At 31.7% G+C, this 16,452-nt stretch overlaps 1 protein-coding gene across 1 annotated transcript in view; it reads right to left on the bottom strand.

The window, feature by feature from the left end:
• LRP1B (LDL receptor related protein 1B) overlaps nucleotides 1-16,452 on the bottom strand; it is a 1,901,444-nt gene that overhangs the window by 204,725 nt on the left and 1,680,267 nt on the right. The window contains exons 59-60 of the mRNA XM_047772014.1: nucleotides 15,208-15,389; nucleotides 6,275-6,474 (exon numbers count right to left, since the gene is read on the bottom strand). Coding sequence (XP_047627970.1) covers nucleotides 6,275-6,474; nucleotides 15,208-15,389 — 382 coding nt within the window. The remainder of the gene's footprint in view (nucleotides 1-6,274; nucleotides 6,475-15,207; nucleotides 15,390-16,452) is intronic.

Below are 16,452 nucleotides of genomic sequence, written 5' to 3'. Positions count from 1 at the left end.
TCCTTCAAATAAACACAAAAATTTTGGATATAACGAAATATATGCTTTAATTTATAGTAATTATGTTCTGATGTCTTAAGTTTTAATTTGTTTCTCATACATATTGCCATTTATCTATATCTACTCTTTACATTAATCTGAAGAAATTTAAGTATGGATATACCTTTATTTGTTTACATGCATTTATGCTATAACTGTTGCTATTAGACACTATATCAAGCAGACAACAAATCTTCAGCCACTCATCTGTTCACAAGCATGAGGCTGTGTGGAGAATGGAACAGACTTTGGAGTTAGATCTGGGTTCAAATTCTGATTACAAGCTATTTGACTTTGGACAAATCATTTAATTTCTTTACACCTATTTCCTTGCCTCAAAATGGCTTTAATGACACATCTTGTAGTGTTCACTCATGGAATGACTAAAATTGCATGTATTGAATCAACCATAGTTTCTTGAACCAATAGACTTCTAATAAAAGTATGTCTTTATAAGAGGGATTGTTCCAGTAGTACCATATTATCATAATAATAAAATAGTACATGTAATACATCTAATACAACATCATGTTCAAAACATAGGTTTTCCCCTCTCTTGATTTGATAAATTCACAAGTACTCAACTTTAAAAGATGTTCTTTTGCAGTAATAATCAGGGGGAACTGAGGACTGGATGGGCAATTTGAGATTTTCATAAAGGAAATACATCTGATTTTTATAGATTTTCAAACCCTCTTGGGCTTAAACTGGAGACTAACCTGAAATTAAAACTTTGGGATTTGGTTAAACTTCTGAAAGTGATCTACCTAACTGGAGGCCTAGAATTTTAGTTCTGGAATTCTCCTTTTATGCCATTTTCCCAGTACTCTTATGTCCACCGATGAGGTAACTGAAACCCAGGGGAGCTACCTAAACTTTTCAGGGCCAAAGAGCTTTCTACTGCAGACCCCACCTCAGTCCACCCATATCCTTAGCTTTTCCAAGCTTCTTTTAAGATGCTAAGAGTTTTCTTTCTCCAGTCTAAGAAGATCTTTTCACTTCAAGATTTGTGCTCAGGCAAAGGTTTAGGACTTCTTAGTCAAAATCAAAGCCTAAAATTCTCTTAGGAGGGTTGAGGTTTGGGAATGGTAATAAATCAGTCCCAAATACATAGACCTGCAAGAAGAATACTATTATTTAGAATCATTATGCTTAGAATATATTAAGAATCACTCTAGTTTCTCAAAAAAACAGATCTTAACTTAAAAACTGAACATTTAAATCTAGAGACTTCTCTGAAATTGCCAGGTTTCTCACTGGACATATTTTACATCTCAAGAGATTGTAAGAGGAGAGAGATTCACTAATTTGCAATCTTTCTTTTAGGTAAATTATCAGCTGTTCTGAAATGCTTTTTAGGGAAATATACAATAGTGTTTAAACATATCCTTAGAATTTCTTTGATGTTAACCCTTACATTAAATAATGTACCTCTCATTAAAACAATTTTTCAAGTAGAATCTCTAAGTTATGCTTACTTTGGTACTTTTAATTTCTTTTAAAAATATATAAATATTTGTGAAATTAATAGGTGATCCAAACTGTGAGTTATTTCCCCACAGATAAGTGTATAATAATATAAATCATTCACTTAATATTTGCTACTCAACCACCAATACTCAGCTAATTTAAGTTTACAGATCTATCTTTATTCAGCTAAATAATTACCGAATGTAACACTTTATTCCCATTCCCACAGCTGTAATCACTTCAAGTAGTTCCTCCTAAAATATTTTAACAGCCTCTAAATTGGTTGCCCTTCTAGGGTCTTTCATTTTCCATGCTGTTGTCAAATCTAATAATAGCACTCTATCAACTAAATGCCATCAATGGCTCCCTATGACCTAAAGAAGAAATTCCAAATTACTTAGCATACAACGCCTGTCACAATCTGGCCCAAATTTGCCCTTGTTCATTAGTGTCATTATCTTCCTCTTATATGACTTCTAGCTTACAAAATGTGTAAACCCCATGCTGTTTCAAGACTCTATTACATTTTTGCACATGCTGTTCCCCCTATGTGATGAATCCTTTCTCCATATGGAGAGCTTGTTCTACATCTCTCATATGCTTCAAAGATACCATCACTTCACCAAAGTGATGTACTTCTGCCTACATTTTGGCAATATTGTACAGATACCTCTAACCCCAATCTAATTTATGTCTTTAATAGCACGTAAGTTTTTTTTTCCCCCAACTAAAATGTATGTGATTTAAAGTCAGGGACTTATTCATCTTTGCAGCTCCAGAACCTCATATAATGAGTGGCACAGAAATAGACATCAGTAGATGCTTGTTGAATGAATGAATGAATGAGAGAATGGGAAGATCTAAAAAAAAAAAGAAATGAGGTATTTAAAAAATGAATAACGAATATTTGATTTAAAATAAACTATCTCACTCAGCTATCCAATAGTATGCATACTGTTCTATGGTATTAATATATCATATTATTATATAATTATTGGAGTAAAAACCAGTAGAATAATATAGGCATTAAGAAAAGAGTCACATGACTAAGATTGCACCTAAATGTTCTCAAGATAGCAAATTAACTAATTCTCTATCTTTTTTCTTTTTTCTTTTTTGTCTTTTTGAGGGCTGCACCCACGGCATATGGAGGTTCCCAGGCTAGGGGAGTAATTGGAGCAATTGGAGCTGTAGCCACTGGCCTACCCCACAGCCACAGCAACACCAGATCTGAGCCACATCTGTGACCTATACTCAGCTCATGGCAATGCCAGATCCTTAACCCACTAAGCGAGGCCAGGGATCGAACCTACAACCTCATGGTTCCTAGTCAGATTCACTTCTGCTGCACCATGATGGGAACTCCAATTCTCTCTCTTTTATTTGTCAAATTTTACAATGTAGTGTTTGGACCTGGTAGGAAGGTGGGTTAGGGTAGAAGAGTTAGCAGAGAAAGGTGGATATAAATTTCAAGGAAATTGAAAGTCACATGTCCTTTGGAAGTAATCTGACCTTCCAATTCTGAATTGTGAATTCTGTTTAGGGCACAGAATTCAGAACTTTTAGAAATTCTTAGGCTGGACAAATAATAATTAATTAATGATTCATTTATGGATATACTGTATGGTTTAAACCAGAATATATTTGGGGTAAAAAAACCCTTCTAAAGTCATACTCATGGTTTAGTCTTTCTCCATTATTAAAATTCAACTTATGAAAAGGAACCATAATTCTGAAATTTTCACATACTCTCAAATGACTTTGTCATGACTGGCATATCTCCTTATTTTGATAAGCTCTGGCTCTAGTTTTAATAAAAAGAATAAATGAGAACAATAATACAAGTCTGGCTAAGAAGAGAGGTCAGTGACCAAACTAATACAAAAGTTATTATTATTGTAGATGTTTCACTTTTCACCTCCAAATATGTACAGAGAAAACCAAAGAATTTCCTATGCCTTTATGAGGTAATCACAAGGAGTAGAAAAATTCTATTCCTCTTTACAAACATGGCAAATGAATGACTTTTTTCTTTGGCTGTGAGCCTGGCATATTTGAGGCTGTCTACAATTAGTAGCTCATTAGTAACTGCCAGGTAATTATTGGCTTGCATTCAGATATTGGCAGATGCCTAATAAGACACTTAATGAAATTTTCATCAGTCTTTCTGAGAAAGCCTTCAGGAGAAAATATTTCTGAAAGAAACACTCTTTCACTTTCCTTCCCCCCTCCCCTTGAGCCTCAAGGTATTTTGAAAATCAAATTTTACAATGTTAGTAACATCATACCTGAATATCTTTTGGCCAAATATCTTACTCTTTAGCAAATTTAGTTTCACTTCTCCTTGCTATATATGTCCATCTACCCAAGTCACCACCAGTACTATGACTGAAAGATATTTCATTTATATGCATTTCATTTTGTATTAAGTTTTCAAAGTAATAGTCATCCACAAATCTGACATAGTTTTAAAATACTGAGAGGACATGAAATCAATAGCTTCTAAAAGATGTTTTTAACTACAATTAATTTTATTCAAACAAAAGGCTTAAACAAAAATGGGTAAATATTTAATGCTAGAATATATTTTAATAATTCACCTAGCTAACCAAAAATCATTTAAATTTTATTGTACAGTGAAATTTTGGCACAAGGTGATACATTCACAACAACCTAGTGCTTTATAGACATGGTAAAAATGGCTACACAGGAAAAATATTGATTGCTACAATAAAACTTTCAGTTATATATCTACAAATGTTGCAGAACATTTCATTATCGATTCTTCAGAGGAGATAAAATTGCTGAATGCTTAAGTTTAATTTTGATTTGTCAACATTACTTTTGCTTTAATTAAAACACAAAAGTGACCTTTAAATAATTCTTCATTCCAATTGCATCCTGATCAGTTTCTTTATCTCTATAACTGGAATGCCAACACCTAAATAATGACTCATCCAACTACATTTGGAATAATTCAATGTTCCTACCCTTTAAAGGAACCTCTAAAAGCTTTCTGTCATCATTTTTAGTTAGCAGGATATATTTGTTTAAACAACAACTGAGAAGGACTTGGGTAAAATTATGAAGGGGTGTGACTTGAATGACATTTACTTCTTTATTGCTTATTTATAAAATTTATTTTATTACGGTATAGTCAATTTACTATATTATATTAGTTTCAGGTGTATAACATAGTGATTCAATGTTTTTTATAGATTATACTCCATTTAAAGTTGTTATAAAATATTGACTATATATTCCCTGTGTGATACAATATATCCCTGCAGCTGATTTATCTTCTGTAGAGTAGTTTGTAGCTTTTAATCTTCCATCTCTATCTTGCTCTTCTCCACTTTTATTTTTTAATTTTTTAAAACTCATTGGCTTCATCCTGCTCCACACCGGCATACATTTGCAGGACCTTACCTGACAGGATTAAATTATCAATAATCCTCTTTTCCTTACCATCTCACCTCTTTCCTTCCTCTAGGGACTTTGAAAGCAATTGTTTAAGCTTAAAGCATGCTAAATTTACTAAGGCTTTATTTGGGATCACTGTGAAACTTTACAAAATATTTGAAGATAAAACACCTAATAACAAAGGTGACATTAGGTAACTACAGATTCTAAAAACTCATTCCTCTTTTTTATTCTGGTAAAAATCTGATCTTTTTTTTTTTTTGTCTTTTTGCCATTTCTAGGGCCGCTCCCGCGGCATGTGGAGGTTCCCAGGCTAGAGGTCAAATAGGAGCTATAGCCTCCGGCCTATGCAGTATCCGAGCCACGTCTGCAACCTACACCACAGCTCACATTGCCGGATCATTAACCCACTGAGCAAGGGCAGGGACCGAACCCACAACCTCATGGTTCCTAGTTGGATTCATTAACCACTGCGCCACAACGGGAACTCCAAAATCTGATCTTTAAAAAGACACGTACATCTAAGATATTTTGAGTGTTCATGTGATCATTTGTGGTTTCTGTTAAATCCACATAACCTTCATCTATATGCCATTCTTCTTTATTATGTCCTTCTCCTTTGCTCTTCTTAATTCCCTCATCCTCAGATATTTTTTCCCTCTAAAACTCTTCCCTAATCCCTAATTGTAGCATTACTTTCAATTCTTCATTCATTTGTTTTATATTTATAATCTTATAATCTAATCAGAGTTATGAAAAATAGGAAAATAAAGTACCCACAGAATTTTATATTTGTTCATATTTAAGTCTTTTCCTAAAATGTTACTTTAATTTGAAAGCTGTTTTAAATGTTACACTTTGTTGCTATTTTTGATTAAGTAATAATACTTTTAATCATGTATATAGTTTAATTGAAAAATTTTAAATATTACTTTAGTCTTTAAAAAATTATATTTTCACTTACTATCTTTAAAAAACCTACTAGATTACAATAATAGCCATATTTTTATAATCATATAGTCTTGTTTCAATTTAATTAGGATATGTGTATATATTAATTTACAAAAACATCATCCATTTACTATAAAAAGTATAAAAGTGCAATGAGAGAAAACACTAACAATGTCAAAGTGATTTTTATGCATGATTATAGAAATTCTGAATAAATATATCTAATTCTTATATACTATACCAATGTTGTCACAAAGGAATATAATAATATAATTTTAAGTTAAGAAATATATTTGATGAAAGTATATAAAGTAAATAAATACATATATTTTTCTAAATAAGTATTTCATGCACTGGTAAAATACTGAAGCATTTGTGCTACTGGACCAACCTTTGTGTCTGTGAGATCCATCCATGTTGCTAAACTCAATGTGATTTTCATCAGCCCAGTAGAGTCTATGGTTGACATAATCTATTGTTAGTGCCATAGGTCTAGAAATCTTGGTTTCTATGACAATACTCTGATTGGTTCCATCCATTCCAACACGGCCAATGTGAGGATACTCACAGCAGTCAATCCAATACAAATACCTAGAAAAGAAAATCAATAGCCACGTTGTTTATATACACTCAGAAAGTAAAACATCATACAGTATTTCTATTTGCTCAGCTATTCCCAAATTAATTCTTTTATCTCTTTAAATAGTAACTTGTAAGAAGCCTACTTCAATGCAAACTTTTCCTATGATTTTCCATTAAACATACAGCACACTTTGAAATATTTATATAACTTTAAACATGTTTCCCTTTAGTATACAACTCATATATATAATATTTCTGTAAGTGATAAGTGATAGATGCTAAAAACTAAAGATGTAAAGCTTTAAAATTCATCTATAATGTTAGAGGAATAAAACTATCTATCTACCTATCTATGTATCTTCTATTGTTTCCTATGAAAAATTCAAAGTGAATTATGGAGGAGTACATTATATTTGCTCAAATTTCCACTGTTCGATGTAGCTGCCACTAGCCAATTGTAACTTTTTAAACTTAAGTTAATTAAAATCACACAAAATTAGGTGAAGTGGATTATTTCTCAATCACACTAGCCACTTTTCAAATGCTCAATAACTACTTGTCTGTTGGCTACCATATCAGTGTAGTTATAGAGCACTTCCATCTCACAGAAAGTTCTAGGACAGCACTGATTTAAATTATGTCACTGGAAGTTCTAGAGTAGGCTATTTCAGGCAATGGAACAAAAAAGTAAAATGAAAAAAGTTATGTTGGTACTAAATCTTATATATATATTTTAATGATTTTTTCCATTATAGTTAGTTTAATTTTCAACTGTACAGCAAAGTGACCCAGTCACATACATACATATATATATATATATATATATATATATATATATATATATATACACACACACACACACACACACATACTTTCTTTTTCTCACATTATCCTCCATCATGCTCCATCACAAGTGACTAGATATAATTCCCAGTGCTATACAGCAGATTCTTATTGCTTATCCAAAATCTAATTAAGGTACACATAAATATGCTAAACATATAGCACACACACACATATATATATTAGCATATGTACATATATATGCTCTAGTTTTGAACATATTTTGAGAGTCTCAAATCATCATGTACTAATAGATATTAAGCCCTTTAGAAACAGACTACGCCTGAATCTTGGGAACACTAATATAGCAATTTTTTTTCCTAATAAATGTGCTATGATTATGCCAGCTTCTCTCACACATGCTAGATACAACCAAATTTACTTAAGCTTATATACTATTATTTTATATTTTTAAGAACTGAATATAAGCAAATGAAATGTTTAAAGCAGTACTTCAGTAACTTCTGTAATATTAAAAACATATCCAATTTAGTTAATTAGACACAGTCTTCATATGCTCAGTAAGAATTTGAGGCCTGAAAACTTCTCCCTGCCCTTCAAATTCTTCATTATTACAAACAAACTTCTCTCAATTACTTCCCACTACTGAAATGTGTGATTGAGCTCTAGTTGGAGTATTTAGACTACCACATTTTCACTTCTGTGCTTTTTTTATATCATTTGCCTTGCTCATGCCTCTTCAATTATATGGATATTTTCATTCAGACATAATCCATATTGCCCCCTCTGTTTTCCACAAGTTCTTCTTTGTGTTCACATTTTTTTCAAGATAGTTTGCAAGATTAAATATATTTGAGAAATAGTTTATTAAGCAAAGTAAGCATCATCTTTTTTATTATAGGACTTCTCAGAACTTTTAATATGTTACATGATATAATGATTCTCTAATAGGAAGCTGCAATATCCCTTCTTTATCAAACAGTTTTTGGTAACACCATTTATTTTCCTAGAGCAGTTCATAGGAAACACACTTAAGGAAACTATGCCCCTTCTGGCCTACAGAATTTCTTTATCACATGTGTAGTTAAATAACACATATATCATGCATATAGGAACCCACAAAGCAGTATGAGGACTGTAATTTCTCAGTTCTCATAATCAGAGAACCTAACTCAATAAATCAGTTGATGGGATATCTCTGATAAACCCCAAAGCCATTCCTAAAAGAATTGAGGAATATCTTAAAACAATGATTCACTACGGCCATACTATCAGATATTGTCTAGCACTGGGAACACAGAGGTAAACAGATGTGATTTTTGCCTTCAAAGATATTTCAGTGGATCATAAACCACTTAAGAACAGGAATTTTATCTATTTCCTTCCCTCCCTCATCTCATATCAATGAAAAGTGTGTTCAATAGCTGTTTATGAAAAAAATGCTTGTATAAATTAATAAAGAAGAAAGCCCATCCTGGTTCTCATTTTTTTTTTGCAGCAGCAGCAATAACAAAGATCTCTCAGTGAAGACAGTAGAGGTGCGTGTAAAACAAATGAAAAAATTAAAGCAGATTACAATAAAACTGTTTTACCATGGAAGCACAAAAGAAGGAATGACAATTTTATCTAGATGGAAAAAGGTGTGAAAAAAATCTTATTCTCACTAAAAGTTCTTTCAACAAAAATCTTATCTTCAAAACTACCTTATAAATTCCTCAGTAACAATGATCTTTTATCTCTGTTGGAATTTAGAACAAAGTAGAACTTAATTACAGACTTTAATATTACAATAGGTCTTGAAGATCATGTATCTTTAGCCTTTCATTTCACTTATAACTGAAACCATAAAATATTACCAGCTTTGTCCTAGTTTATTGTGAGAGTGATACAGTTGGAACAAGGGCTCAAGAGTCTGGATTTATAGATTTGCTTTTTAATGAATTTTTTATATTTAAGATAAAATTCATATTCCATTAAAGATGTTGATTAGTTTTTTTAATTTTTTTTTCTTTCTAAGAAGCACTACATAGAGTCTCAGAAGTAACAAACGGCTTGGAAACAGAAAATAACTTCAAATTCCATGTCCACCTATGTGAACTGGGCACTTTAATTAGCCTTCTGGAGCCTGGATTTATTTGTGTTCAAAACAGATAATAGCAGTTTCTCCTCAAAGAGTCACTGTGAGGATTGAAAGAAAAAACATAGAGAATAAACTTGGAACATTGTTGAACATATAGTAGTATTCAGCAAATATTAGCTATTATTATTTTACATGCACAGTACACGCATTTATATTGATTTAGTGATACCAACCTAACAAGTTACCTGTTGCATCTGGATTGTATGTATGTTATTGCATGATTTGACTGTAAATCTTATTACCTGATTTGCCTATTTAAGTACTCATCAATTAGAAGAATATTATGACAATTTTCTACTGTATTGAAGGAAAGCATAGTTAGTCCTCAGTACAATGAACCTTCATAAGCTCAGAATTTATTGTGCATCTCTCCTTATCAGTAGCTAACTTCTGATGGCTAAATTTCATTTCCCATTTCATACTTAAGCCTGACTGCTATGAATTTAAATTTCTCAATAAGTCTGTACTAGATATTCTGGTCATTTTAATATCTAAAATGCAACCTCCTAAATATCATCCAAGTACAAAATTTGTTGTAAATAATTAAGGCTAAAAAATGAAAATTTCAGTGAAAATGTCAAAAGGAGAGTTTTAACTTTTACCCATATAATATGAAATATTTACCTAAGATCAGACATGAAAAAAACCTCAGCTCCAAATAATATCTATTCTGTAAGTTATAACCAAGAGTAAACAAAAGAATGTCTTCTTGTTACCATAACAACAGGCTTCTATGATTCCTGAGGATGTCTTTTATAGTTGAATATAATACATTATATTTCTTTAAAACAAATTAAAATAGAAGTCTGCTCTCAGCTTTCACTTTTTTTTCCTGAATCAGGAAACATACTTCTTCTAGCTGGAATTATTTCTGATTTTGAATTATAAAATTATTTTTTTATATTCATTCCCTGTGTGTTTTTGCCTAAATATGGGATTATAGGCTTAAAAATTGGTAGGAAAAAGGTGGGAGTTTTATGTGCCTGTTTGTGTTAATGAAATATCTCTGTTTTTCCCCACAGAAATAAAAAACTGAGTTTTCATTCCTGCTATGCCTTTTATTCTCTTACAACAAAAGTTCCCTTATGACTCTTTTCTTTGAAATATGCAGATCATTTATACACAAATATATTGGTTTGTTCATAGATGCAGTGCCAGTACAATGCCCCTGTAACTATGATCCTGTGACCTGTGGATATCTGGTAGCCCATTTATTATTTCATTTAACAATGATTTTAACAGTTTTTATGTGAGCACAAATCATAATTAAGCCATGGCCGTTATTCTAAAGGAATGCACTTGCTAGAAGGAGAAAAACATTTTCACCAACAGTCATCACATAATTTTATGTGTTCAATATGTACTGGCTACTCAGCACAACTGGGGAATATTGCACAGAGGAAGTGATATTTTATACTGTTGCTTCAAAAATAGGAAGTTATTTCATCTGGAGAAAAAGCAGAAGGCCATTCTAGAAGAATTAATAGCATAAGATAAGATTTAGAAGTCTAAAATGTGTCTTTTCTAAATTTATTTGCATTTCCCATATCCATATTAGCAATAATGGATAGAGATGCTGAGTATATAAAGTGTTCTTCAACATACTCTCATTAAAATATATTTCAATGTCAAAATAGCATCTAGTGTTCTTTTCTTGTGATATTGCTAATAAACTACTAGAAAAGGAAAATAAATTTTAAAATAATTAAAAAATAAAGCATGCTTTTTGGAGTTCCTGTCATGGCTCAGCAGTAACAAACTGACTAGTATATATGAGGATGCAGATTTGATTCCTGACCTCGCTCAGTGGGTAAGGATCTGACATTGCCATGAGCTGTGGTTTAGGTCACAGACACGGCTCAGCTCCTGCGCTGCTGTGGCTGTGGTGTAGGCCGGTGCCTGCAGCTTGGATTTGACCCCTAGCCTGGGAACTTCAATATGCCATGGGTGCAGCCCTAAAAAGCAAAAAATAAATAAATAATAAAAAGATAAAAAGTAAAAAATAAGGCATGCTTGTAATGATTAGGCAGTTTTATTTATTTCTAAAAGACTGGGGGGATGTGCCTGGGCTGGGGATGGAAATCCTGTGAAATTAGATTGTTATGATCATTATACAACTACAGATGTGATAAATTCATGTGAGTAATAAAAAAATGGAAAAAAACATATCTATACTAATTTAAAATTTTATAAAAAGTTAAATTATCATAATTGAAAAGATTTTTTTCTTCGTATGCCTTTTTGGATGGCTCTTGGAAAACATGCTCATGACCTATGATAATTTTCCTACTGGAAACTCCAATGTGATATAATATGACTAAAGCTTGGAAATGGGATTAAATTTCCAGTTTAATATAGTATTATCTAAATGATCCTGAGAATTGTCACTTAGCCACATTAAGTCTGAATGTTCTGTACCAAAAGTAAAAGTTTACGAATACAAGTAAATACATCTTTTTCAGAGACTGAGTAAACAGTATAAGCATCTAAAGTGATAAAACACAGAGATAACTTTCTAATTCATAGAATGCTTCTTGTATCTGCCTCTTTGCCTCTGTTCCTCATATTCTGGGGAAAGCATTTTTCTACTTACGTTTGCCCAGGCCAGAAGCCTTGTATGTGGTGGTGGTGTTGTGTTGTATTGTGTTTTGATTTAGTCCTAGCTCTTTTCTGCTCTGAAAGGTGATCTAGTATCACAGTTCTACAGTTACATATATTTAGTTTGCTCCCTTTGTATGAGTTCTCAATTCCTTAGATGTGTCATGCTCTTCTACATCTCCTTCCTTTCCTTTTTTTCTGAATTACCTTCTGCTCTGAAGTGTACCACACCACCTAGTTAATTCTTACATCAACAGTCTTGTCCAAGAAGATGTCACTGACCTCAGCTGAGATAGAAATATTTTCTGTTTTCTGTACTTTATATTTTATTGAATTGTATAATTATTTGCTCATCTGCCTAAACATTGGACTGTGAAATACTCAGAGACAGAGATTGTGCCTTTTATTTCTGTACTCTTACCTAGAATAGAGCCAGCTATATACACTAAATGCTACTGAAATATAAGTGGAATAAATGAATGAGCAGATGAATTTTTCTGTTAACCAGTCATATCACACATTCACTTTAGTGTCTATCATAATGTTTTTTGTTATGCTGATGGGGCATCTTAATCATTCAAAAATATAAAATTACATTTTGCACAGTTTTAACATTAATAATATTTTCTATTCTACTGTAATATATATCTCTTCTGCACAAATGATAACTTTTATAAATATTAAATGCAATGATATTCATCACCTCAAATTTATGATTAGTTAGTATACTGATCCCCAATCAAAAACAGAAGGATTGGGATAATGGATTTCAGCTAAAATTAAATGTAATTAACAGGAAGATTATCTGTCTACTTGTACCTTCTTTACTATTCCTACTAATCAGCTTATCCAAATAGATGCTGTGACACTGGCATATTATCATTAAAAGAAAGGCACCCCAAATTACCTTCTAAGTGCTTAGTTGCTTTATTATGTTAGACAGTCCAATGATCTTTATCTTCCCTTAAATCCTTGCCCTATTCCTCACTGCATATCAGGACAGAAATCATACTTCTCAAAGAAACAGGGGTCAGTAGTATGGGCATATTCAAAATATATGCAAATCACAATGGCAATCTGACACAGAAAGGTTCAATTGCATTTTTATTAAATAATCCTGCAATTTAAGCTGCCATTTTTTAAAGGAAAACTGTATAATATTTTAGACAGTTATGGCATTTTCACCCTGAAGCTCATCTCATAAAAGTTAAAATCCAAGTCACCCTATTGTTGCACTCTAGGGAACTTGGAAAATAGCATGAACAAAAAGATGTCATTAAATTTTATCTGTTAGAATCTGTTTACCTTTTATGTGGCTTTAATTATTTCCTAAAAGATCTAATTTTTATGTTTCCTTAGTTATAATATAGCATTTCATACCATAACTCAAATATTATTTAAAAATGAAATCAAGGGAGTCTTTCATAATAGCTACAAAAATTTAGTACTTCACTTTTAATTGACATTTTGGTGGATGGGTTTATGTTGATGATAACTTAAGATTGCTTTCAGTTATGGGGTAATAACTGTAACCTGGGAGAAATAAAACTTAAAGCTAGATGCAGCTGTGCTCACTAGGCTAGGATGCAGCTTTTGCTTTATAAATAGGAAATTCCACAATACTGTTATTATTAACAGGAGTGATACATGCATTTGGAAAATGAAGCATCTTGAATATTACAAAATGAGAAGCTAAGATAGCCATACTGATTTTGGAGAAAAGGACAATGGACACACTATAATAAATCTCTCCTGATAAAATTCTGAAAGGAAAAAATATTCATATTCTTATGTATGAATGAATGACGATGACTGCCAAATTTAGTATATCTGGCCAATCTTTCTTGAAGTATCTATAAAAATAGACTCTCCTGTGACTCTGTTTTAGTTAAAATAGAATTAACACTTCTGTTGCTATGGTAGAGAAAATATTATAAAAGATAGCAAAATGGTTACATAATTATATAGTGAAAAGTTAAAACTTGTACCATTATCTCAAAAACAGAGTAGTATTTACAGTACAAATTTTCTAATATTAGGTACTGTTTTTACTCAAATTAATGTTTAAAATTAAGTTTCATGCATACTATGACATAATCACTTAGCCAGTTAAAAACATTAGAGATCAGAAAACAAAGATACTATATATTAACAAGATGCAAAATCTAATTATTGTATGTGGTATAATAAAAGCAGTGAGTGATCTGGTGAAATGTTTTATGGGAAATTAATTTAGACAGCAGAAAGTGTAGAATACTAGAGTTATCATAATACTTATTACTACAAATGTGTCCAATTTTTAAAAAGCAAATTTTCTCTAAATTTGTTATTTTAACATGCATATTCGGTAGTTTGAACTTCTACAGGGATCATTTTGGAGTGTGTAATCACTCTAATTACAGTACAAAAAATAAATAAATATAAAAAGAAAGACATGGCTTCTGTACCTACCAAAACAACATAACTGAAAGTGAATGATAATGTACTTTGCTATACAGCAGAAACCGGCACAACATTGTAAATCAACTCTAATTTAAAAAAAGTAAAAAAAAAAAAGAAAGTGAATGATAATGGTCATAATCTATATAACTTTAGAAAACATATACTAGACAGCTTTGACACCTAAATGTGTATTCATCCCCTACCTGAAATCTCCAGCCAGATTTCCATGATCCTCATGATGACTTGTACTTCATTCTTAAAGAAATACAATTGGAACACAACTCTGACACAAACCTTTCCCACTATGCTTTTCCCTCTGAATGTACGGATAATTCACCCTGTTACTTATTATTCATGGATACTACATATGTCTAAATTAGTTCAGGAATTAACATCATCCCTACTTGTGACTACTGCAAAAACTGCAAAACACCATCCAAGAGTTTGGGCTTCGCCTGTCTTTCCTATAAGATGTAAAGGCATTAAAATTGGTTATATCTGTATGTTTTTCATATCCATAATACATCTATTGATTAGTTAGAAAAAGAGTTGTGTTTAAAAATTTAAAAAATACCAGCTCTAAAATTCCATCATTTTAATTTTTTTTTCATTGTGATATTCACATTTTCAATGAAAAATTCTACATATTTACATTTTTTTTGGTTCTCAGGTTAAAAGCAACAGATCAAGATTTACCATAATGAACATAATCCACAGTCTTAATCTTTAGTTTAAGATTTTCAATATGTGTTACAAACCCAGCGCGAGGATCTAAAGACAGGTCCCTGGGAAACTTCAGCCTTTTGCTAACGAGTATAGTAGGGTATAAGCCATTGAGTTTGGATACTTCAATAATCCTTTTTTCTGTGTCAGACCAATAGAGGTTTTTTCCAATCCAATCGACAGCAAGGGCATTGGGGACAGCTGTATTATGCACTACCTAACAAAATAAGAATTTTAAAACAGTGTAAATGCCTGGAACAAGAACTAAGCAATTGCTTTGATTTTTTTCAGTGATAGAGAATTATATTTAAACATTTGAAAAGAAATTTAGATAAGCACAAAACAATAATTTACCTAATTAAAATTACTTTGTGAGAAATCACCTAATATATAATCAGGCCCCTAGAAATTCCTGTGGATTTGAGAAAGAGATACCAAAATAGAAAGCTACTGTATGGCTGCACAGTTGTTGATAACATTTTCATTATAGTTTCCTTGTCCTCTCAAAATTTTGGACAAAAGTTCTATCACAGGCCTGGACACACACATACAAAAATGCAAGAAAACTATCAATATTATTAATCAATAACAGGTTCTGGGGGAGATATCAATAGCATTCATCTCTCCCCCAACTGATCTTGCCCTATTTAAAATATCTGCTACAAGGAGAGAGAAAAACACAAGCAAGAACACACATTAAATATTGAACCTAACCAAAGGGAAGTAAGGACATTGTCATACAACTGGTGTGCTCAGTTGCAATCTAGGTCAATATCAAATATAACAAGGATAAAAGCTCTGTATGTACAAATATGCTGCATATGAAATACCTGATAACAGTTATTCTGAATTACCTGTGCCAAACCTACTGATTGTTTTGGCATTATATATTATATACATTTCAAGATTTCAGTAATATTTTCAAAGTTGATTGCTTCCATCAAAGCTTTCTATATGATATTATAGATGGCTACAAAAAAGTTAAAGTAATGGATGGGTTCTATCTACTTGAATTTGAACTTCTTTATAATGCATTTTACTACCTATATACAGTGCAAATAATTTTATTTTAAATTTCAAGTTAACATAGAAATGATGCCAGGTCATTTATCTCTAGAATATGATGTATATTTAATTCCGATGCTGTCTATTCAGAACATTCATGATTTCACATGTATGAATTCAATTATTTGCATCTACAGCAAGTTAATTTTAATAGCGCAATAATGTAATCTACAAATAATTAATTTTTAATTTTTAATTTTTTTTCAGTTACAAAT

Source organism: Phacochoerus africanus, chromosome 3 (genome assembly GCF_016906955.1).
Source record: "Phacochoerus africanus isolate WHEZ1 chromosome 3, ROS_Pafr_v1, whole genome shotgun sequence".
Classification (NCBI taxonomy): Eukaryota; Metazoa; Chordata; class Mammalia; order Artiodactyla; family Suidae; genus Phacochoerus; species Phacochoerus africanus.
The sequence above is the reverse complement of the archived record's forward strand: the minus strand, read 5'-3'. Positions and strand labels throughout refer to the sequence as shown.